The sequence below is a fragment of the Acinonyx jubatus genome, chromosome C1 (genome assembly GCF_027475565.1).
Source record: "Acinonyx jubatus isolate Ajub_Pintada_27869175 chromosome C1, VMU_Ajub_asm_v1.0, whole genome shotgun sequence".
Classification (NCBI taxonomy): Eukaryota; Metazoa; Chordata; class Mammalia; order Carnivora; family Felidae; genus Acinonyx; species Acinonyx jubatus.
In genome coordinates this window covers 211,680,781-211,703,446 of record NC_069381.1, presented here as the reverse complement: position 1 = coordinate 211,703,446, position 22,666 = coordinate 211,680,781, and the positions used below count along the sequence as shown (strand labels likewise).

At 40.5% G+C, this 22,666-nt stretch overlaps 1 protein-coding gene across 11 annotated transcripts in view; it reads left to right on the top strand.

Annotated features, from left to right (window-relative positions):
- USP40 (ubiquitin specific peptidase 40) overlaps positions 1 to 22,666 on the top strand; it is an 88,567-nt gene that overhangs the window by 26,996 nt on the left and 38,905 nt on the right. For all 11 annotated transcript variants that reach the window (XR_008295640.1, XM_053215978.1, XM_027047266.2 and 8 more), the window contains 7 exons: positions 10,869 to 11,169; positions 14,440 to 14,521; positions 16,019 to 16,190; positions 18,439 to 18,523; positions 19,644 to 19,714; positions 20,436 to 20,755; positions 22,048 to 22,171. Coding sequence is in view for 10 of the 11 variants with exons in the window: in XM_053215978.1 (XP_053071953.1) it covers positions 10,869 to 11,169; positions 14,440 to 14,521; positions 16,019 to 16,190; positions 18,439 to 18,523; positions 19,644 to 19,714; positions 20,436 to 20,755; positions 22,048 to 22,171 (1,155 nt within the window). In the remaining variant the exon portion in view is untranslated. The remainder of the gene's footprint in view (positions 1 to 10,868; positions 11,170 to 14,439; positions 14,522 to 16,018; positions 16,191 to 18,438; positions 18,524 to 19,643; positions 19,715 to 20,435; positions 20,756 to 22,047; positions 22,172 to 22,666) is intronic.

The window sequence follows — 22,666 nt, the reverse complement described above, 5'->3', positions numbered from 1 at the left end:
AACTCCTTTAGTTTTTGCTTGTCTTGGAGGCTCTTTATCTCTCCTTCTATTCTGAATGACAGCCTTGCTGGATAAAGGATTCTTGGCTGCATATTTTTCCCATTTAGCACATTGAATATTTCCTGCCACTCCCTTCTGGCCTGTCAGGTTTCTGTGGACAGGTCTGCTAACCTTATGTGTCTGCTCTTGTAGGTTAAGGACGTTGTGTTCCTAACTGCTTTCAGAATTCTCTCTTTATCTTTGTGTTTTGCAAGTGTTACTGTGGTATGTCTTGATGTTGACCTGTTTTTTTTGCTGATTTTTTTTTTTTTAACGTTTATTCATCTTTGAGAGACAGAGCAGGGAAGGGGTAGAGAGAGGGGGACACAGAATCCAAAGCAGACTCCAGGCTCTGAGCTGTCAGCACAGAGCCCAACGCGGAGCTTGAACTCAAAAACTGCGAGATCATGACCTGAGCCCAAGTCGGACGCTCAACCGACTGAGCCACCCAGGTGCTCTGAGTTTTTTTGCGGATTTTTGAGGGGAGCTCTCTGTGCCTCTTGGACTTGAATGCCTGTTTCCTTCCTCAGATTAGGGAAGTTCTCAGCTATAATTTGTTCAAATAAACCTTCTGTCCCTTTTTCCTGCTGTTCTTCTGGAACTCCTATGATACGGATATTATTGCACTTTATGGATTGCTGAATTCCCCAAGTCTGTATTTGTGATGCAGTGGTTTTATTTCCCTCTTCTTTTCAGCTTCATTATTTCCATAGTTTTATCTTCTGTGTCACCTATTCGTTCCCCTGCTGCTTTGATCTTCCTTGTGAATACATCCAGTCAGTTTTGCATCTCAGTTAGCATTTTTTTTATTTCAGCCTGATTTTTAGGTCTCTTATCTCTGCAGCAGGGGTTTCTCTGGTGTCTTCTATGCTTTTTCAAGCCCAGCTGGTATTATTATGACTGTTGTTCTAAATTCTTGTTCAGATATATCGCTTATATCTTTTGTGAGCAAATTCCTGGCTGTGGTTTCTTCTTGATACTTCTTTTGGGGAGAATTCCTCCACCTTGCCATTTTGTCTAGGTTTCTGTTTTTTGCATGTTACGAAAGCTTACATGTCCTGCTCCTGAGAGTAATGCTATGTTAAGAAAAGGGGTCACGTCCAGGCTGCCCAGGCCTAGCGCTTCAGGAAGTGCTCCGGTGTATGCTGTGTGCACTCTGCTTTGTGATTTGGCTGCTCTTTCCCCCAGGTCAGTCCTACACAGAGTTCATCCTTGCTTGCAGTGGGGAGCATTTGGACCTTTAACTGGGTGTGCTTTGATTTGTTTGTTAAAATAAGACTGATTTTTTTAAAAAGCCTGATTCAAAAAAGGAACAAAAAAAACAAACAAAAAACTGTAAGCCTAGTTCCAAAAAAAAGAAGGAAAGGGGAAAAAAATAAAAAGCCTGATCCAGACAACAAGAAAAGGAAACGAAAAAACAAATGAACAAATAACTATAAGCCTGATTCAAAAAAAAAACCAAAAAAAAAAACCTGGTCCTATTTCCCCCAGAACTGAAGGTGATGCTTCAGAGCACTTTATGTTCCACTTGGTGCATGTGGGGCTGGGGGGCGTGCTGGTCCTCTGGGGGAGAGTCTTGCCGTGCTGGCTCACAGTCAGACCTGCCCTAGTAAAGCTGCACCTGCAGGGGCACCTAGGCACCTAGGTGGCTCAGTCAGTTGAGTCTCCGACTTTGGCTCAGGTCATGATCTCATGGTTTCAGAGTTCAAGACCCACATCAGGCTCACTGCTGTTCGTGCAGAGCCCGCTTCAGATTTTCTGTCCCCCTCTCTCTGCCCCTCCCCCACTTGCGCTGGTTCTCTCTCTCTCTCTCAAAAATAAAACATTAAAAAAAAAAAAAGATGCACCTGTAGGGGACAGGGTGTGTGGTTTGGTGTAAGCAGTTCCACCTTCCGCTGGTGGGGGCGCTGTGCTGGCCTTGCTGGTGGGCGGAGAAAGATGGTGTCACCTTGCTCTCTTCCCCAGAGAGGAGAGAGGAACTCACATCTGCCACTGTTCAGGGAGTCCTCACAGACCAGCGAACAATCTCCCCTTCTGTGTCCCAGGTTTCTGTCAGATCCCTGCTCTCAACCCTTCTGTGCCCAGGCCGTCAACACACAGCCTTTGGTTTATCTCTTGTGGTTATCTTTGGCACGCAGCTAGGATTCGGAACTCCAAATTTTAAAGGACCCTGCACACGCCGGATCCACTCCCCTTCAGGGAGCCTCGCATTCTTGCAGCGCTGTGCCTGGTGCCGGCCTGTCCCAGAAAAGCAGTCGCATGACCCAGCAGGTGCCTGGAGTTTATGGTGAAGCACAGCAAAAAGCTGCGGCCAGGTTATCCACCCTCTGTTTGCACCTTTGTCCCCTGGTGCTGAACGGCTGCTCAAAGGCACCAGCCAGGTCTTTTGTCCTTGAAGAGGCAATATATTCTCTTCCTAATGCGCTCCAGGAAATGGAACGTTCTCTCCCAGTATAACCGGGGGATCCCCACACTCCACTGTCCTCTCCCAGGCCTTTGCCCTCCTCCTCCCCAGGAGCACAGCTGCCCACCGAGATCAACTCCTGTGAATGCTGTAGACTTTGATAACCTCCAACTTTGAGTTCCACTCTGCAGAAACTGGTGATATAGTCCATTCCTCCTGATTCTCCAGTCACTGGGTTTGGAGGAGTGCTTTTCTTGCACGAACCCCATGAGGTCTCTCTAACCCCTCTCCCTTTCCTCTCCGCAAAAAGGGCTTCCTCCCTTCCATGCACCACAGCTCTTCTGTCCCCTAATTCATGTCACTGCACCTGCACCTGCCACATTTTCTCCCTCAAGATGCGCAGAATGTTCTCTTAATCCTCCGATGGATTTTCTAGGTGTGAATTCAGAATCATTTGATGTTGATCTAGCTGTTTTCGAGGAACAAGGCAAGGCCAGGTTCCCCCTGCTACTCCACCATCTTAACTCCCGCCCCCCACCCCAGGTTTTCCTTGAAAACAATTGGGTAAGGGCCCCTGGGTGGCTTCATTAAGCTTCCAACCTCTGCTTAGGTCATGATCTCATGGTTCGTGGGTTTGAGCCCCACGTCGGGCTCTGTGCTGACAGCTCAGAGGCTGGAGGCTGCTTCAGGTTCTGTTTCCTTCTCTCTGAACCCCCCCCCCCCACTTGTGCTCTCTCTCCCTCTCTCAAAGATAAATATTAAAAATTTTTAAGAAAACAAAAAATAATTGGGTCAGTGTCTCGGTATTTTACTCTTGAGTATGATATTAGTTGTGCAGATTTTTAAAAAATATAAATACCCTGGGGCACCTGGGTGGCTCAGTCGGTTGGGCGTCTGCCTTCAGCTCAGGTCATGATCTCATAGTTCGTGAGTTCAAGCCCCACATTGGGTTCTGCTTTGCGCACAGAGCGCCCTTTAGATCTTCTCTCCCCCTCTCCCTCTCCCCTTTCCTCCCTCCCTCCCTCCCTTTTCCTCTCTCTCTCTGTCTGTCTGTTGAAAATAAACAGAATACTTAAAAGAAAAATATAAATACCTTTTGTAATTTTGAGGGAGTTAGCTTTTAATTCATAGTTGACTGATGATTTCATCTTGAGTAGAGGTTGGATTTTATCAAATGTTGACTCAGTTTTGTGGGTTTTTTTTGTCTTGTACACCTTTTTTTCTGTTAATGTGATGAATTCCATTGATTGACCTTTTTAATGTTAAACAAATCTTATATTTCTGAGAATAATCCCACTTGGTCATGATACTCTCTATATTGCTGTCTTCATTTAGCTCATATTCAGGATTTTCGTGTCTGCATTTATGAGAAATACGAGTCTTAATTTTCTTTTTTTGTAAAGTCTTTGTCAGATTTTAGTATCAAGGTTATATAGGACTCAGAAGTTGGAAAATACTCCTTTTTTTATATTTTTGGAGGAATTCTCTCAGATTGATAATTTTTTTCTTAAATGTTTGATGAAGCTATTGAGACCTGAAATTGTATTTTATTTAATTCCAGTGTAAGTAACATACGGTGTTAATATTAGTTTCAGCTGTGCAATATAGTGATTCAACAGTTTCCTGTATTCTCAGTGTTCATCATAAGTACGCTCTTAATCCCCTTCACCTGTTTCACCCATCCCCCCAGCCACCTCCCCTCTGGTAACCACCAGTTTGTTCACTCTCATTAAGAGTCTGTTTCTTGGTTTGTCTCTTTTTTTCCTTTGCTCATTTATTCTGTTTTTTGTTTTGTTTCTTCAATTCCACATGAGTGAAATCATACGGTTTTTGTCTTTGATTGACTGACTTCACCTAGCATAATAGCCTCTAGCTCCATCCATGTTGTTGCAAAGGCAAGATTTCATTTGAATAATATTCCGTTGTACATAAGTACCACATCTTTATCCATTCATCTATTAATGGAGACACTTGGCTGCTACCATAGTTTGGCTCTTGTAAATAACACTGCAGTAAATACAGGGGTGCCTATATCCCTTTGAATTAGTGTTTTCTTATTCTTTGGGTAAATACCCAGTAGTGTGATTACTGGATCATAGGGTAGTTCTGTTTTTAACTTTGTGAAGAACCTCCATGCTGTCTTCCACAGTGGCTGTGCCAGTTTGAGCTCCCACCAACAGTTTACGAGGATTCCTTTTTCTCCACATCCTCGCCAACACTTGAGATTTTGATTTTAGCCATTCTGACAGGTATGAGGTGATATCTCATTGTGGTTTTGATTTGCATTTCCCTGATGATGAGTGATGTTAAGCATCTTTTCATGCATCTATTGGCTATTTGTATGCTTTTGGAGAAATGTCTGTTCATGTCTTCTGTCCATTTTTAATTGGATTATTTGGTGGGGTTTTTTGGTGTTTGCATTATATAGTTTTTTAATATATTTTGGATATTAACCCTTTATCAGAGATATGTCAGTTGCAAATATCTTCTCCCATTCGGTAGGTTGTCTTTTAGTTTTGTTGGTTTTCTTTGCTGTGCAGAAGCCTTTTATTTTGATGTAGCCCCAATAGTTGATTTTTGCTTTTGTTTCCCTTGCCTCAGGAGACATACCTAGAAGGATGTTGCTACAACCAGTGTCAGAGAAATTACTGCCTGTGCTCTTTTCTACGATTTTTATGATTTCAGGTCTTACATTTAGGTCCTTAATCCATTTTATTTTTGTGTATGGTGTAAGAAAGTGGTCCAGGTTCATTCATCTGCATGTGGCTGTTCAGTTTTCCCAGTACCATTTGTTAAAGAGACCGTCTTTTTCCCATTGCATATTCTTGCCTCCTTTGTCAAAGATTAATTGGCCATATAATTGTGGTTTTACATCTGGGCTTTCTGTTCTGTTGAGACCTGAAATTTTTTTGGAGTAAAGTTTTTTAATTATAGTTTAAATTTGTTTTATTGTAGAGTTCTTTAGATTTTCTCTTCTTGCATTATTTTGGAAAATTTTGCTGTTTAAGGAGTTTGTTCCTTTATCTGTGATGTCAAATTTATTAGCATAAAATTATTCACAATATTTTGTGTTTTCTGTAGTGTCTATAGAACCTGAAGTTGTTTCTTTTTTTTCATTCCTAATATTAGTAATTTGCATTTGCTCACTTTTTTCCATCAGTCTTGCTTGGGGTTTATCAGGTTTATTAAACTTTTTCAAAAACTTTTGCCTCTTTTGATTTTCTCTATGGATCATCTCTTCTATTTCATTGATTTCTGCTCTTGTTTTTAATTATTTCCTTCCTTTTTCCTTCTGGGATTTAATTTGATCAACTTTTTTCTAGTTTCCTGGGTTGGTATCTGAGTTGCTTTTAACCTTTCTTTTTTAAAATGTTTGTTTACTTATTTTGAGAGAGTGAGTGAGTATGAGCAGGGGAGGGGCAGGCAGAGAGAGAGAGAGAGAGAGAGAGAGAGAGAGAGAGAGAGAGAGAATCCCAAGCAGGATCTGCACTGCCAGCATAGAGCATGGAGCACAACTTGGGGCTCAAACCCATGAACCCATGAGAGCATGACCCAAGCCGAAATCAAGAGTTGGACACTCAACAGACTGAGCCACCCAGGTGCCCTTAAACCTTCCTTTTAATAGATGCTTTTAAAGCTGTCAATTTCCTTCTCAGCACTAATTTAGCTGCAGCCAAATCTGACATGTTTTCATTATCATTCTGTTCAAAATATTTTGTAATCTCCCTTGTGGTGTGTGTGTGTGTGTGTGTGTGTGTGTGTAAATGTGTTGCTTAATTTCCAGATATTTGGGGATTTCTTTTTATCTTTTTGTTATATCCATAAATTGATTTCTAGTTAATTCCATTGTACTCTTGAGAACATGCTCTCCCTGATTTTAATTCTTTTGAATTTATTGAGATTTGTTCCACACCTCAGAATATGGTCTGTGTTGCTGAATATTCAGAATTTACCATAAAAGTTATTTTCTGCAGTTGCTGGATATATTTTGTAAATGTCAACTGTGTCACATTGGTTGATAGTGTTCTGTTTTCTTCTCTGTCCTTACTAATTTTTCTGTCTTTTGGTTTAAATATCCAGCTATAATGGTGGATTTCTCCCTCCCCCTTTTACTTTGGACAACTTTACTTCATGTACCCTGAAGTGATACCATTAGGTGCATACACATTTTGGATTTTTATGGCCTCCTGACATACAGTGCCCTTCCTTTATGTCTGCTAATATTCCTTGCCTTGAAATTTACCTTGTCTAGTATTGATGTAACCTTGCAAGCTTTTTTATATAAGTGTGTCTCTTGCAGTGTGAAGTTGGCTCTTTTTTATTTGGGATAATTGTGATTTTTAAGTAATCTCTCCTTTTATTTAAAGCATAATTTGTTAGCATAAAGTTGTTTGAAATATTACCGTGTTACCTGCTTACTGTCCATAGGATCGGATGTTCCCTGGTTCATTTCTGATCTTGATAATTTGGGTGTTTTGGCTTTCTCTTTCATCAGTCTTGCTAGGGGTTCATCACATCTATTAAACTCTTTAAGAAAGTAACTTTGTGTTGATTCTTCTATGCTGTTTGTTTTCTATCAGATAATAGTTTGATAAGTTTCTTTTAATTAGAATGTGTAGTCCATTTGGTTTTAATGCATTAATATGGTTGAGTTTGAATTTACCATCGAGGTATTTGGTTTTTATTTGCCACCTGTTTTTTGCTCCTTCTTACTTACCTTTTAGATTAATCAGGTGATTTTTAGTGTTTCATCTTTATCTCCTCTGTTGGCTAATAGCTGTATTTCTGTAGTTTTTTTTATTCTAGGGATCATATTATATGTAAGTCCGTATTACCAATTAAAGATTCATGGCACACCACTTCATGAACAGTGTCACATGCTCACAGTGGTGTAATTGCATTTCTGCTGTTGTCTTATGTTTTACCATTACAGGTAAACTCCACTCTACGTTATTTATTTTTATTATTATTAAATTTTGCTTTAAACACTCAGGCAGCTTTTTTTTTAATGTTTATTTTTTTGAGAAAGAGACAGAGCACAAATGGGGGAGGGGCAGAGAGCGAGGGAGATGCAGAATCCGAAGCAAGTTCCAGGCTCTGAGCTATCAGCACAGAACCCGAGGTGGGACTCAAACTCAAGCGCTGTGAGATCGAGACCTGAGCTGAAGTCGGAGGCCTAAGTGACTGAGCCACCCAGGCTCCCCAAGCAACTTTTTAAAAAACTGAATGAAAAAATCGTGTTTTATGCTTATCCATTCTGGTGTTCACTGGTTCTTGCACATTCAGCCGTGCATCTGGTATCACTGCCCTGGAATGTAATAGAACTTCAAGTCTTTTGAGAATGTCCCTCTTCGAGTCTTGGTGAAAATATTCTCGGCTCGTTTGATTGAAATTTGTTATTTTGTCTTCAGTTTTTTTAAGGGATATTTTTGCAGGATATAAAATTCTGGTTTTATAGGTTTTGGTTTTTGTTTTTTCCTTTCAGTACCTTAAAGATGACACTCCATTATGTTTTGGCTTCCATTATTTTGGTTCCGTGACTTGAACGTAATGTGTCCTTTTCTCTGCCAGCTTTTAAGATTTTTTTTCTCTTTCTTTGATTTTTAGCAGCTTATTTATTTATTTATTTTTTTGGTTATTTTTAAAATTTATTTTGAGAGAGACAAAGTGTGAGTTGGAGACGGGCAGAGAGAGAGAAGGGAGAGAAAATCCCAAGCAGGCTTCACACTGTCAGGGCAGTGTTTTATGGCTAAGCTGAAACCAAGAGTTGGCCCTTACCGACTGGGCCCCCCAGACCCCCCATGGTTTTAGCAGTTTAACAATAATGTGTCTCAGTATGGTATTCTTTGTGTTAATTGCTTTGTATCTGCTAAGTTTTTTGTATCTGTAACTTAAAGTCTTTCTTCTGTTTTGGCCCCTGTCTTCTTAATTTATCGTCTGCCCCATTATCTCTCTTCTCCTTCTGGGACTACAGTTACATATGTATTAGAACATTCTGGATTTCCTCACAGATGTTAGATAACTGGGGTTTGTTTTTTTTTTTTCTTTTTCTGAAAATTTTTACCTCTCCTTCAATTTGGATAATTTACATTGCTTCATCTTCAAGGTCATTGGTTCTCCTGCTATATCTAGTCTTCCATTAAGCCCAGCTAGTGAACTTTTTGTTTAGATACTGTATTTTTCAGCTTTAGAATTTCCACTTAGCTGTAATGGAGAGTGTCCGTTTCTCCACTGAAACTCCCTATCTGAACCCACTCTGTTCATCCTTTCTTATAAATTAAATACATTTTTGAAAGTCTAATTGGCTTTGTTAAGCTATATAAATTAAGTATTTGTAATAATTTCTCGGTATCATAATGTCTGGATCGTTTCTGGGTCTATTTCTATTAACTTTTTTTTTTCTCTTGTGAATTGACCGTGTCATCTCTTGATTATGAAAAACACTGTCCTGTTTGCATGTCATTTAATCTTATATTGCCTATGGGTGCTGTTCTCTAAAGAGTTTCACAGTATGTCATACCAGGCTGTTAAATTACCTTTGAATCCTCTTGATCCTCTGGTAGCTTCATTTTACAGTTTGTAGGGTGGGCCTATTGCAGTGTTGCTATTAGTCCTGAGACACGCCTGGTCCTCCCTCTTAAGACAGAGGTTGCCAGAATATGGCCACTGCCTGTTTTTGTACAGCCCTGAGCTAAGAACTCTCTTTGCATTTTTAAATGGTTATTTATTTTAAAAAGCTATATAGGTGCCTACATAATGTCCTGAAGTTTGCCTCTTAAGTTCACAAAGCCTAAGGTGTTTACTGTCCAACCTTTTACAAGTTTGCCAGCCCCCAGCCTAAGGCATGGCCCTTCTAGGATTTCAGTGGAAAGCCTGAGATGTTTGTCATACTCCTCTAACTTGCCAGGACTTTAGTTTCACGTTCTTCTATCCAGCAGCAGGATGCTAAAGTCTCTGCTCAGAATCTGCCAGCTGTTGCTTCCTGTGGGGTTTTGTGCATCTTGGATTGTGCATATACTGTTCAGGAGTCAGCCAAGGATTCTAGGGGGATTTGGAGTAGATTTGAGGTTCCTTTATATGGCTCTTTCACTTTCTAGCCTCTCTGGCATGTTCAAATTCTGTTTCCTTGGCTCAGTAAGACTCCTGCCCTTTGCTTGAACCCCTCTACCGCTACAAACTGGGAAGCAGTGGGTTAATGTAAAACTCATCGAGTTTGCTTCCCTTTGAAGGATTATGTCCCGTTTTATGCCTATTTTTGGTTACTCTCCAAACATTTGTTTTCATTATTTTGTCTAGAGTTTATCATTTCTTATCAGGAAAGTTAGTCCAATAAAAGTTCTCTGCTGTTACTGGGACCAGATTGTGCCAAGTTTGAGGCTTAAAAGAATTAATCCTCAATTATTAAACAAAGAAAAAAATGGCTAACCAGAAAGTTCATTACTCAAAGTTTTCAAACTGTTATTTGATTGTATCTAAACAAATTAGCTACAAAACTATTTTACTATCTTTTATACACAGTGTTAACAATACTGTCTGGGTCATATACTCATTCCCTTCTGTTGGTGGTACCATCCTACTTTGTTGAGAGAGTTAGCATTGCTGCACATTCATTCTTTCCAAGTGGAAAATGAGAGAGTCACCTTTCCATATTGACTGATGGACTAAGCAGATGTTGTGCATACCTCCCAGGTGGTTTCCTGCATAAAGTAACTTTGTGCTGTGAGGCAAGAAGATGCAAGGCCACACAGCAATCAGGGAGTGAGAAGGGACAAGAGTAGGGCTGAAAGAGGGGATAGGCAACGAGGAAAGAATGGTTTTTTCTTTCTAACCCTTTAGCGAGAACTTGATTAGTAGTTTTTAGGATTAAGACTTAAGCCTTCTGTGCTTTGATTTCCTGAGCTAACCTGTCAGCTTCCTGGACAGACAACATTCAATTTAGTCCATGTTAAATGACAATTTCAGCTTATGATTATTACTTTATTCCTTTATTACTCAGACAGAGTTTGTCTGAGTCACTAGTTTTGAAATTCTCTTCCGTAACGTTTCACTGTTGTGATTGCCTTTGTTTTATGCTCTGTTTATACTCTGTTTGAAACATCTCAAAAGTGTTTGTTCTGCCTAATCTATTTTAGTAAAGTACTTTTCAAAACTAGTGTTATTGAGGTATAATTAAAGTATTTTTTGGCTTGTGGCATGGCAGCTTTCTCCCTTGATGTGACTATTAGACTGTTTAAAGGAGAGCACTCTGATTGTTATTAAATGTCTCATCAGGACTCAAACGGATTTTTTTTTTTCCCTTCTTAGCTGGGTAGGCCAAAAATAAAGGTGAAGTTCAAATATTTAGTCACAGAAAGGAAGATGTAGTTTTTTATTTAAAAAAAATTTTTTTTATTAACCTTAGTATTTGTTTTTTGTCTCTCTGTAGTTCTTACAGCTTCATTCTCAGATATTTCTGCTCAGTTCAGATGAAAGTACAGTTAGTCTCTTGAAGAATGGTTCTCTCCAGGCTGAGTCCGATTTTCAAAAGAAGGATCAACACCTTTTCCAGATGCATACTTCAGAATCCCCAGGATTAAATGACAGAAACTCCTGTCCCCACTGGTTTGATATAAATGATTCCAAAGTCCAACCAATCAAGGAAAAAGATATTGAACAGCAGTTTCAGGGTAAAGAAAGTGCCTACATGTTGTTTTATCGGAAATCCCAGTTGCAGAGACCCCCTGAAGGTATGGAAAGAAAAATGTTCTATTTGTTTAAGTTGATGACGTTAGGTGATAAATATTTAATGCTGTTTGAATTTTTACCCTTTTAAAAGAAAGTTTACTCTTGGGCACCTGGGTGGCTCATCGGTTAAGCATCTGACTCTTGGTTTCAGCTCAGGTCATAATCTCACGGTTTCGTGAGTACGAGTCCCACATGGGCTCTGCAATGACAGCGAGGAGGGATTCTCCCTCTCCCTCTCTCTCTGCCCCTCCCCCACTCATGCTGTCTCTGTCTCTCAAAATAAATCAATAAACTTAAAAAGTTTACTCTTGGAACATTTTAAAATATTTTCAAGATTAACAGGAGGAAAAACATTATGCAAAAGATATCTAACAGTCATTTTATAATTATATATTTCTATTTATTTTTTCTCCTTTAATAATATGAGGCCATAGTTAGTATTTCAAAATCGGGTGCTTGGATCACATAATGGGTTCTTGTTGTATGGACTGACTTGCTTGTGATTGCCCTATGCTTAGGCTTGGCTGTGTCGTTTGGCCATGTGTTTGTTGCCTTTGAGTTGTAAGGGGCCCTAGTCTTGTTTTCATATGTCCCCTTTTACTTCTTTTTTCCTTTCCCTCAAGGTAATTAATGTAGTCTCTGAGCAATTGAAGTATCTTCAAAACATTCTTTGTTAAACCTTCTAAGACAGCTCATAAGACAGGGAGGTTAAACACTGAGACCCACAGTGATACATTATTTTAAAATGTTTATTTGGGGGGGTGGGCAGAGAGAGAATCTAGTGCTCTGTCAACATAGGGCCCGACGTGGGGCTCAGTCCCACAAACTGGCAGATCGTGACCTGAGCCAAAATCAAGAGCTGGACACTTAACCGACTGAGCCACCCAGGTACCCCCACAGTGATACATTTTTAATTGAAAGCACTAACATGAATCAAAGTGTGTAGACTTCGGTCACTTCCCAAAGTCTACTCAAAAGTAAAAATCCTAACCAGGGAAGTTCCTTGGATTGAGGCAAATCTGTGGTTGTAAATGAGGACACTGTTCTTAGAGAATGAAAATAGTAATCGTTTTTATAAAGAACAAGAAGAGAGCAGTTACTAATTTGCACATGAGTCAAAGGAAATAAAATTTCTGGATCTAAAACTGTTACACAGTTATTCTGTTTAACCAGAAATTCTAGGCTTTATTTTTTTGAAGGGGGAAAAAATACAGTAATGGTTCTGATAAAAATACTGTGAAGGCAAAATTCACAGTTTTAGAAATATATATTAACAAAAAAGAACGTGTTCAGATGGAGTATTTCTTTTCCCCAAATTGAATTTTAGTATGTGTATGATTTGACTAGGTACTAAATGATAGTTTTCTAGTTAGCTTATGAATTGAATAAAGATCTGGCTGAAATCTTAATGGACTTCTGGGGGGAATAAAGGGATGGAACATGGCAAAATGATTCTAAATTCACCTGGAGAGGTGAGTTAATGGAAACTGACACAGGACCTACTGAAGGGAATTTACTCCATCAGTAAAAACCTGTTTGTAAAAGCTCCAGCAGTTCAGACAGCACAGTGCTTAATGTGGAGAGGTGGGCAGATCACTGGAGTAGAGCTAGCCCAGATACTCGTCCAGGGTTTTTAAGGTGTTAACCCGTGGTAAGGTAACTTTTCAGCTAAATGGGAGGAAAGGGAAATCACTCAAGAAATAGAGCTGGAAGTAAGCTACTAATCACTTGAATTAGCAGTCAGTGTAATCAAGTGACTGTATTCGTCGCTTGAATGAAATTCGAGTTCCTTTAATGTTTTTGTTAAAAGGGAACCTTAAAATGTATAAGCATATTTTCTTTTTCTTTCTTTAATTTTTTCAATGCTCATTTATTTTTGAGAAAGCAATAGAGTGCAAGTGGGGGAGGGGCACAGAGAGAGAGAGAGAGAGAGAGAGAGAGACAGAACGAACCCAAAGCAGGCTCCACGCTCTGGGCTGTCTGCACTGAACCTGATGTGGGGCTTGAACTTGTGAAACGTGAGATCCTGACCTGAGCTGAAGTCAGTCACTTAACTGACTGAGCCACCCAGGCGCCTCATATATTTTCTGATCTTAAGGTAGAGAAGACCTTTCTAAGCTTAAAAGGAAAAAAAGAAAATTTAAGGAAAAATGTTACAAACATTTAATAATCTAAAAGGCAAATGACAAGCCCTGTGGGAAACAGGAAAATATATGACATTTATTTCCAGTCTGCAGAGTGCTCTCGTGTATATTCCATTGTGCTTAATAGAAAATTGGGAAAAGGATATAAATAAGCAAAGGTACAAAAGAAGAAAGAAGAGCAACCAATAAAGTGAAGGGAAAAAAATTCAACCTAACTGATAATCAAAAAACAGGCATTGAAACGGCAGTGAGATGCCACTTTTTTCCTGCCAAGTAAAATGTTTCTGCTAATCTTGTTCTCGATAGTTGACACTTCGTCTGGTTAGGTATATAAAATAGTATAACCGATTAGGTTATGTGTATTTAAAAACCTTAAACCAGTAATTCTACAAGTTGGTCTTGAAATAATCAGAGTTGTGTATAAATATTGATGTTCAAAGATGTCAGAGATGTTCGTTACTCCCATTATCTTATAATAATGACTAGAAATCACCCCAATGTCTAACAGAAAAGATTGGTAAGATTAATTCTGCTATTTATAGAATGGACTACTGTGCAATCATTTAAAACTTTGGAGAAACAGAAATGTGAAATGAAAAAGCATGTAACAGATTTGTTAAATACAGTGCCAGTCACTTTAAATAAGCGTGTGTATGTGCGCACATGCGTGTGTGCACGTACAGACACGTTGCACAGGTACATAGAAGAGAGACCAGAAGTATATATAATAAATTTTAGGAGTATCTCCTGGGAATGGGATTACAGGTAATATCTATTTCTTTTATATTGGAAAAATACTTTCCAGAATTTTTGCAGTGACCAGTTACTACATTTGTTATCAGGGAGAAAATAGCAGGTGTTCTTTTTTTAAAAGTGTATTTAAAGAGAATCAAAGAAATGGACTCCTTCTACTAGCTTGGCTTAAAGAGCCATGTGTCTTTCATTTGTTGTAATGTTTTCGTTTTTCAGATGGGAGAGCTTAGATCCATGAGAGGTTCGTGTTCACAGAGATAGTTAGCACAAGCTTTCCTAGCTCCCAGCACTTTCTACTTTACTTTTCCCTGCTGCCAGGTGTCCAGCAACCAGAGTTCGTGTAGTCAGCCCAAGTTAATGACGTTTTTTTCACAGCTCGAGCCAATCCAAGGTACGGGGTTCCAGGTCATTTGCTGAATGAAATGGATGCAGCCAACATTGAACTGCAAAGAAAAAGGTGAGTTTGACCTACTTTTAGAGTTCGAATGGTTTTTCTGGAGAATGAGGATCTAATTTAGGTCTTAAGTATTCAATCAGAAAAATTAAAAAGGAAAAAAAAAGTCAATTAATGCCAGTGTCTGTGTAGCTGCTGAATTTTTATAGTGAGAGTATCTTCTGCTTTGAAATGATCCTTCTCTGTGACAGCGAATGCAATCATGTCACACGAATGGCCGTTGCCGAGTAGGGATGAAGCCTGGGAACACTGGAGAACTTGGTAAACACACAGTCCGCTAAATGAATTGTATCCTGGCCTGTCAGGTGGTGCTCTAGGTACAAAGGGCCCGCTGTGAAAATCACCCCTCCTTATTTTAGTTGTGGAGAAGTGACACGTAGTGACAGAAGACCGAAGGTGGGTAAAAGGAAGGAATGTGGATTCTGCGAACTCTGTGGCAGAAACCCGTTAACGGGTTATCCCAAGCGCGGTTTGTGAGAACTTGATGATTTCCTGTTCTCTTTTGCGGTGTCAGCTTGGACCCTGAAAAACTGGATCTTTAGTTGCTCTCTGACAGGGTCAGTGGGGTATTGGGTTAGGGAAGTGGATGTTCTCGTGGTCTCCACGTGGCTGGCTCATTATGTAGCAGGGATGTGTTCAGCATTTTTATCATTGACTTGAAGCTGGGGGGAAAAAGGTGGCAAATGGATTGAATGGCAAACCACTGTCAAAGGAAACCAAGACACTAAAAAATATACAACCTAGAGTAAAACATCTTAAACAGGAAAGATAACCTGCATGAATGGGTGCACATTAGCAGCGGGTGTTCAGAGCAACAGCAGCAACAACGTAATGGGTTTAGCCAGCCAGCACTAAGCTTTTTTATGTGACCATCAGAAAAGTTAGTGCTGTCTTTGACCACATTAATAGAATTGTGTCTGGAGAACCTGAGCAGTGGCCTCACCCAGCTCTCCCTTGGCCAGATTGCCAGGAGTGGAGTAGCCAGCACTGGCCTTAGGGGAGCCGAGCGGATTCAGAGAAAAGCAGCCGGCACCAGGCTGCAGCTGAGGACCTTCGACCTGGGGAGAGTAAACTCTGGAGGATCTTGAGATCCACTCTAAATATTTTACGGAAGAGTCTACGGGGTCTAGTGAAAGTAAGGGTGAGACAGAAGTTTAAAAATCTGGCACTTAACGCATTACAGGAAGAGGTTTCGAGCATATTTGTAACTGTAGTCTCAGGGTTGGAAGATTCTGAGCGTGGATACTTTTTCAGAATAATATTGCACAGTGTGTCTTAAAATTCGTTTTCCTTGGAATTCATGGTGGCAGAGCTGAAAACTTGCTATTCATTGAGGAACTAAAATGAGTTACTTTTGCAGCATGGAGGAAAAGGACATTAGTGATAATTAGGTAGAATAGAGAACTTATTTATATTGTAAATCAAGTATTTTTGTTTGGGGATGAAACAGTGTCTGTTATAAAAACTTAGCATTTGTGTATTTTTTATGCCTCTTTAAAGGGCAGAATGTGATTCTGCAAACAATAGTTTTGAATTGCATCTGCACCTGGGCCCTCATTATCATTTCTTCAATGGGGCTCTGCACCCGACAGTCTCTCAAGCAGAAAGCATGTGGGATTTCACCTTTGATAAAAGAAAAACTTTAGGAGATCTTCGACAGTCAATACTGCAGGTAATTTAGCCCTGCTTCCTCTTACTAATTTAGACATTAAGGTCCGTCTCAAGCTGGACTCTCCTTTTCAAAAACCCTGTTTGGGAGACAACTATTTCTTTTGCAAAGCCTCTTAAAATCCTACGGCTGCCACTTCATGAGGGTTGCCCCAGATGTTCTCTCTGTGTACATCTTTCAGAGAGGCTTTTCTGCATGCCGAGACCCACACTGTCCTGCCAGCAGGTTTTCAGGGGGAGAATCAAGCCTGGTATATTTTATCTGGGGAGAAAGAGTATAAGACTGTCCCTTTTTTGGAAAATTATTTGTTAAAAGAGGAGAAAAAATAAAGATGAGCATGTTGCCCAAAACCAAGAGCTAAACAAACAAAAGCATCTAACACTTCTCCCTTTCCTAAGAGCGTTTTGTTGTTTTAAATTTTTTTTAAGAGACAAAAAATTTAAGGCAAAAGAGAAAGCCAGACAGTGCGCAAGCAGGGGAGGGGCAGAGAGAAGTGGGGAGAGAGAATCCCAAGCAGGCTCCACACTTGTCAGCACAGAGCCCGATGGGCTCAAACCCATAAACCGTGAGATCACGAACTGAGCCGAAATCAAGAGTCGGATGCTTGACAAACTGCGCCACCCAGGCGCCCTGAGAATAGCATTATTACTAAAGCTTTTCAGTGAAGGTAAATCGCTCCTGGTGTGCAGTACAAACGAGCCTCGTCGTCAGTCATTTCCTCTGAGTAACCGGTCCAGGTGTGCTTTACTGAGAACAGTGCTGCTTACTTTACTTCCAGTGCCTTCATGTAGATCGTGTCCTCTGGTTCTTAATCTCACGGCAACCCAGGGTAAGCTAACTCCATATTACAGGTGAAAAAATTGTGGTTTGGGGACATCTAATGGCTTGTGTACGGTCGGCCTCCTGGTTGTGGTAGAACTAGGCCCTGGTTTCCTTACTCTTTCCTTCCTTTTAATCACACCTTTTCACCTTGTGCTACTTCCTACTCAAGGAAAAGGGAAATAGAAAATGTAGGCATTAATTTCATGCAGGAATAAATGAATTTTCTGAAAAAATGTATCCATTCCCAGGGCACCTTGGTGGCTCAGTCTATAAGCATCTGCCTCTTCAGCTCAGATCATGATCTCATGGGGCTCTGTGGCAGCGTGGAGCCTGCTTGGGATCTCTCTCCCTCGCTCTCTGCCCCTCCCCCACTCATGCTCCCACTCTCACTCTCTCTCAAAATAAATAAAAAAAACACTTATCAGTTCCCAAAATTATTCACTTTCTCTTGATTTTCCTCTCGTACAAAGAAAAGCAGGCCAATGTCTTTTTTAACTTTAGTGGATTTGAATGATATTTAAATGTTGGATTCGTATCAGGATTTCTGAAATTTCCTAGTGTTTCTGAATTTTTGCATTAAAAGTTCACTCCTGAGCCAGTCCAGGCAGTGTTGTTATAGGTAGGTTTGGGAAGGGGACCCCGTCTAGGGGGACCTTTCAGATGGAAAAGATCTCTTCACCTTCGTTAAGTTTCAAATTTGCTCCAGTCTGCTTTCTGGTGTCTTAAGTGCACATCTCTGTTATTCTGGAGGTAAGACATTGGCAAGAGGCTGCAGGGTTGACTCAGTTAACTAATCACCTGTAAAGCGGAGATTTCTTTTTAAGGGAGCTACCTTGTGGTATTGTGGAGAGGAATGAAGTAGGACTGACCCTTACAGGCGATGTTATCCTGGTGAGATGACCAGTCCCCAGAGTCTTAGATCTAGAAACTTAAAAAAAAAAAAAAATCTATGGTGATACTATTCTGTAAACTGGCAATGCTACTTTTTGAATTTATAGTGGGAAACATTCCTTTCAAGTTAACAAAAATGTTGGTGTGTGCTTTTCCCTGCACAGTGCTAGTGAAACGAATGATTCTTGCTCTTTGGACAAAGAATTTTGGGCTGGCATGCTATCAGTGTGCCTTCCCGTGGAAGTGGCCTTCCCCGTGAATTAAGTACAGTCGTTGGGGTGGTCATCACGTTCACTGTGTATGCAGCATTCTCCGGTCGCTAATGGCTGAGATTAACCATCCTTGGATTTGGCTTATTTAGCAACGAGTGATGCCTCCTTGCCACATTTTTGGTGCTGGGTGGGATGGATGTATTCATTTGCTAGCTCCCCGTTTCATCTAAACACATGTAAAATTGCACAGTGTGATTCTTTCACCTGGAAATGTGAAATTAATGTTACTTCCCATCGTTCTGTTTTCTTCCACTAATACTCTGTAGCTGTTAGAATTTTGGGAAGGAGATCTGGTGCTTAGTGTGGCAAAGCTTGTTCCTGCAGGACTTCACGTTTATCGGATGCTGGATGGTAAGATAAATAACTGAAATACAACAACTCATCGCATATGTTTATATTTTGATCATCTCCTCTGTGATTGTCTTCTCTTAGCCGGTCTCTCCCCCTACTTGCTACTTCCTTAACTAGGCTATCATCACATTGTCGGTTTTCAAAGAACTAATTTATCTGATTTATGTTCTATGTGAATTCTGCTAGCACAGACGTGGTTTATATTTTTTTTTCAAATTAAGGGCACCTCTCCACCAAAACAAGTTTTTGAGAGGCTTTGGATTTTTTTTTTTTTTATATTACCACAGATTTTGTAGCAAAGCAGACAAAAATACTTTGAGAACTTAAAAGTATTTGCTACCTGTGAATAACAACGAAACAATAGTAATAGCAGTAGCTGCAGTGACATTTATTTTGGACTTCACTGTGCTAAACACTGAGATAAGTTTTCTGTAAATTGTATCCTTTGATTTTCACAAAATTCTTTTATCTCCATTTCCTAAACAAGAAAACTGACGCTTGGGGATGAGGCACACAGGACAGATAGCTAATTAGTGCTGGGTCCCAGGCCATGTGATGCCTAAGCTCACTCCTGTACGGTGTTCATTACGGTCAGTGCTTCCCCTGCTCTCATGCTCGTATGTTACATGTTACATAACATGTTACATAACAACAGTGCGGAAATGCTTACATAAAATGGAAAAAAAAAAAAAACCGTAAGAGTATGATGAGAAGAATAAAGATAAACATAATATCGGGACACCTGGGTGGCTCAGTCAGTTAAGTGTCTGACTTCAGCTTGGGTCATGATCTCGCTGTCTGTGAGTTCAAGCCCCACGTCGGGCTCTGTGCTGACAGCTCAGAGCCTGGAGCCTGCTTTGGATTCTGTGTCTCCCTCTCTCTGCCCCTCCCCTGCTCGTGCTATGTGTCTTTGTCTCAAAAATGAATAAATGTTTAAAAAAATTTAAGATAAGAGTAATAGTAAATAATACCAGTATAATATTATGACTGCCTTTTCCTTAATTTTCCTTTATGAGAATGCTTTTTCAAACAAATATTTAAGTGTCTCAGGTTTTTGTTTTTGTTCGGTTGTCTTTGGTGATCATGACAGATGGTCTCACTGATGGCCTCTTCTTCCTAGGAGATAACCTGACACTGTGTGAAATGGAAATGGAGGATGGGGAAGACATCTTTGTATGGAATGGGGTGGAGGTAAAAACACATTGAAGAAATATTTGTGATGGTTCTGTTTTTTTCAGTTGAATAAAACTTTATTCAGCATACGTGAAGGCAGCTAGATTTTAGAAAAAGTCTGAAATGTCTCATAAATTGTAGGTATAATCAGTGTTAGTTATATGCTAAAGAGACGTTTATTGAGTGCCTCCATCGAGCCAGATGCTCCATACAAAAGTAAATAGTCCTTCATGCGTTCCGTGTAAATAATTGTACTGATCCGGGTGCTGAAGTAGGGATCTGTGCATATTCCCTGAGGAAGTTCAGAAGGGGGCAAATACTTACACTGAGTTCTAGGAGTTACCTACAAGAGCAGAGTGAGTTTTCTAAGTCAGGAAAGGGGCAAGGAGCGTCTCACCCACTTGGTGGACTGCCCTTGGTTCATCTCCTATATTTCCAAGGCTCTTTTTCTGTTGTTGTTTTTTCCCCAAGGCTTTATTACCACTACTGGGGACTCGTCCGTCTCTGTCTCCACTCCAGATTTCTCTCCTAGAAAGTAAAAAATGGCTAAGAGAAAGTTTTTCAATGGAAAAATCTAGAGTTGTTCTTCTGATATATACAAGACATTTGTGAAAACTGTATTTCACTTGAAAAGAAAAAGAATGAGAATTCTTCAAGAGTAGTCTTTTACTGTGTTGTTCTGTTGACTTGATCGTGGCAGATAGAAACTATACTAACACTTGTCTTGCTGTCATCGTAGGTTGGTGGCATCCACATTCCAACCGGTAGCGACTGTGAGCCTGTGCTCATAAATGTTCTTCATCTCGCAGCAAGCAGCCAGGGGGAAAAGTGTCAGCAGTTGGTAGAGGCCCCACATGTGTTCCCATCCAATGCAGAAGTGCGGGCTGTGCTCACAGCCTTGGCAATGCCCGTAGCCGTCCTCTTCGTCAGCACCACCGACTCTGTCGGGGAAGAGAACTGGGCCGCCATTCCCGAGGAAGATCTGAAGAAGACGTTCAGAGAACGGGGCCTCGGGAACGGGAGCTCGGTTCTCGTTCAGGAGTCTAAAGATGATAAGAGGTAGCTTGCTGAAACATAAGAGAATTCCTTTTTAAGAAATTTTAATTATAGTTTTTCTATCTCTTAGAACTCTAAAACTTTATTTTAATAATGGTAAGAGTTCAGTATTTTCCTTTTGTTTCTAAACATCACGTTTTGTGCACTGTATACAGGAGTGTTCTGGGTTAGGCAGCTTGGAGGAAAGATGATACTGAAATGGGTTTGTTTTTTTTTTTTTAATTTTTCCAGTAAGTATGGTCGATAATATAAGTGTAGATGAGATATAGTCTGGTTTTTTATAAAGCAGAATCTTCGCAAATCAGTTCTGATTAGCACTCACTACAAAACCGAAGGCACATTCTCACAAAGTTCCTGCATTTTTTCATGAGGAGGATATTAAGATACAGCTAAATTTGTCCATTTTGTCACAAGATTCCCAGAAGGCAACTCCAGTTTTCATCACAATCCTTTTTCTGACTCCTGAGACCCTCCCATCTGCCCAGATATGGCACTTAATGTCGGGAATTATAACTTCGGTCCCCATGAGTCACACGGATGCTCCGAAGTGCCGCGTCTCTCCGCTTGTCACCCACGTCCGTTGTGGTGCTTTTCTGTGGTCAATGTGTCCTTCACCGTCACCCACCAGCTTTCCGTCTACTGAGGACTTGAGGTTGCCATCAACAAATGAGTTCGCTCCTTGACCAGTGCCACGAGTATGCTTACATTGCAGGCTCCGTATTGTCAGTAATGGTGGCCGTGACATAGGGCGCTCAGAACCGCTGTTATTTTGTATCACATCTATTACCACCGCTCTTTGGGACGAGTGTTTTCCAGGCATTTATTTCCGCACTTTGTTGATTTAACTTAAAAGTTTATTATACGTTCCTTTATAAAAAATAACATATGTGTGTTAGGACTTGGGGAACGGAGAAGCGAAGACCGAGCCTCCGTGCCCTGGGCCGGCTTCCCTGGTGGTTCCAGGTGCAGGTGTAAGCGCTCTGACACTTCTCTTTGAAAACGGTGGCAACACACAAGACGAAAAACGTGGCACGAGGTTATTTGTATGAGCCAAAGAATAGTTGGAGTCCTGAATACAGACCCTGTAGACCTACTGCCTAACGCTGCCCTAGAAGCATAGTCTGCTTTCTTAAAGCCAGCTCCGTACGCCCTGGTTACCTGCAGTCAGTCACGTCAGAGATGCCTGCGGAATTTTGGAAATAGCGCATAAGGGAAAGGGTTAATTTTCCGATCCTTTCTGATCTGTAGAAGTGCTGTGTAAAAACCCATTTTTTTAAATGTCTTTTTCCCTACAGTTTGCTGCTCAGACAAGGGAAATGGTTCACTGGTGCGAGTGAGACCAGCTGGCTCCAAGTTCAAAATTTATGCGAGGTGGAGTCTGAGGAGAAGCAAGTTAAAATATCAGCAACTGTGAACACAGTGAGTAGGTTACACCTCAAGTTTGGAGGACGGTTTTCTAGTCGGACAGAATTTGACATGGAAAGCAGTACCCAAAGTCTTCAGGACAGTTGTCTCAGTGGGCTTCTAGATCTAAAGAAATCAACTTTTGGGGGCACCCGGTTGGCTCAGTCAGTAGAGCATGCGACTCACGATCTCAGGGTCATGGGTTCAAACTCCCATGTTGGGCGTTGAGCCTACTTTAATAAAAAAAAAGGGAGGGGGGAGGAAATAAAAATTTTATTACTAACATTTGATTACTGCTCGTTTACCTGTATCAGTGGCATATTTATTTCAAGAAAATACGGGCCGTTTTTTCCCTCTAGAGGCTGGAGTTAGAATATAGGATTTGCCTATTAGTTCATGGAGTCTGCTGGCTTCGATAAATATAAAATGTTGTTTTCCTACGACCTTTTCTCTATTTTTTAAACCAGGCATATATGTTTTACTTTTGTGTTGTGTTGTTGTTGATCTTCA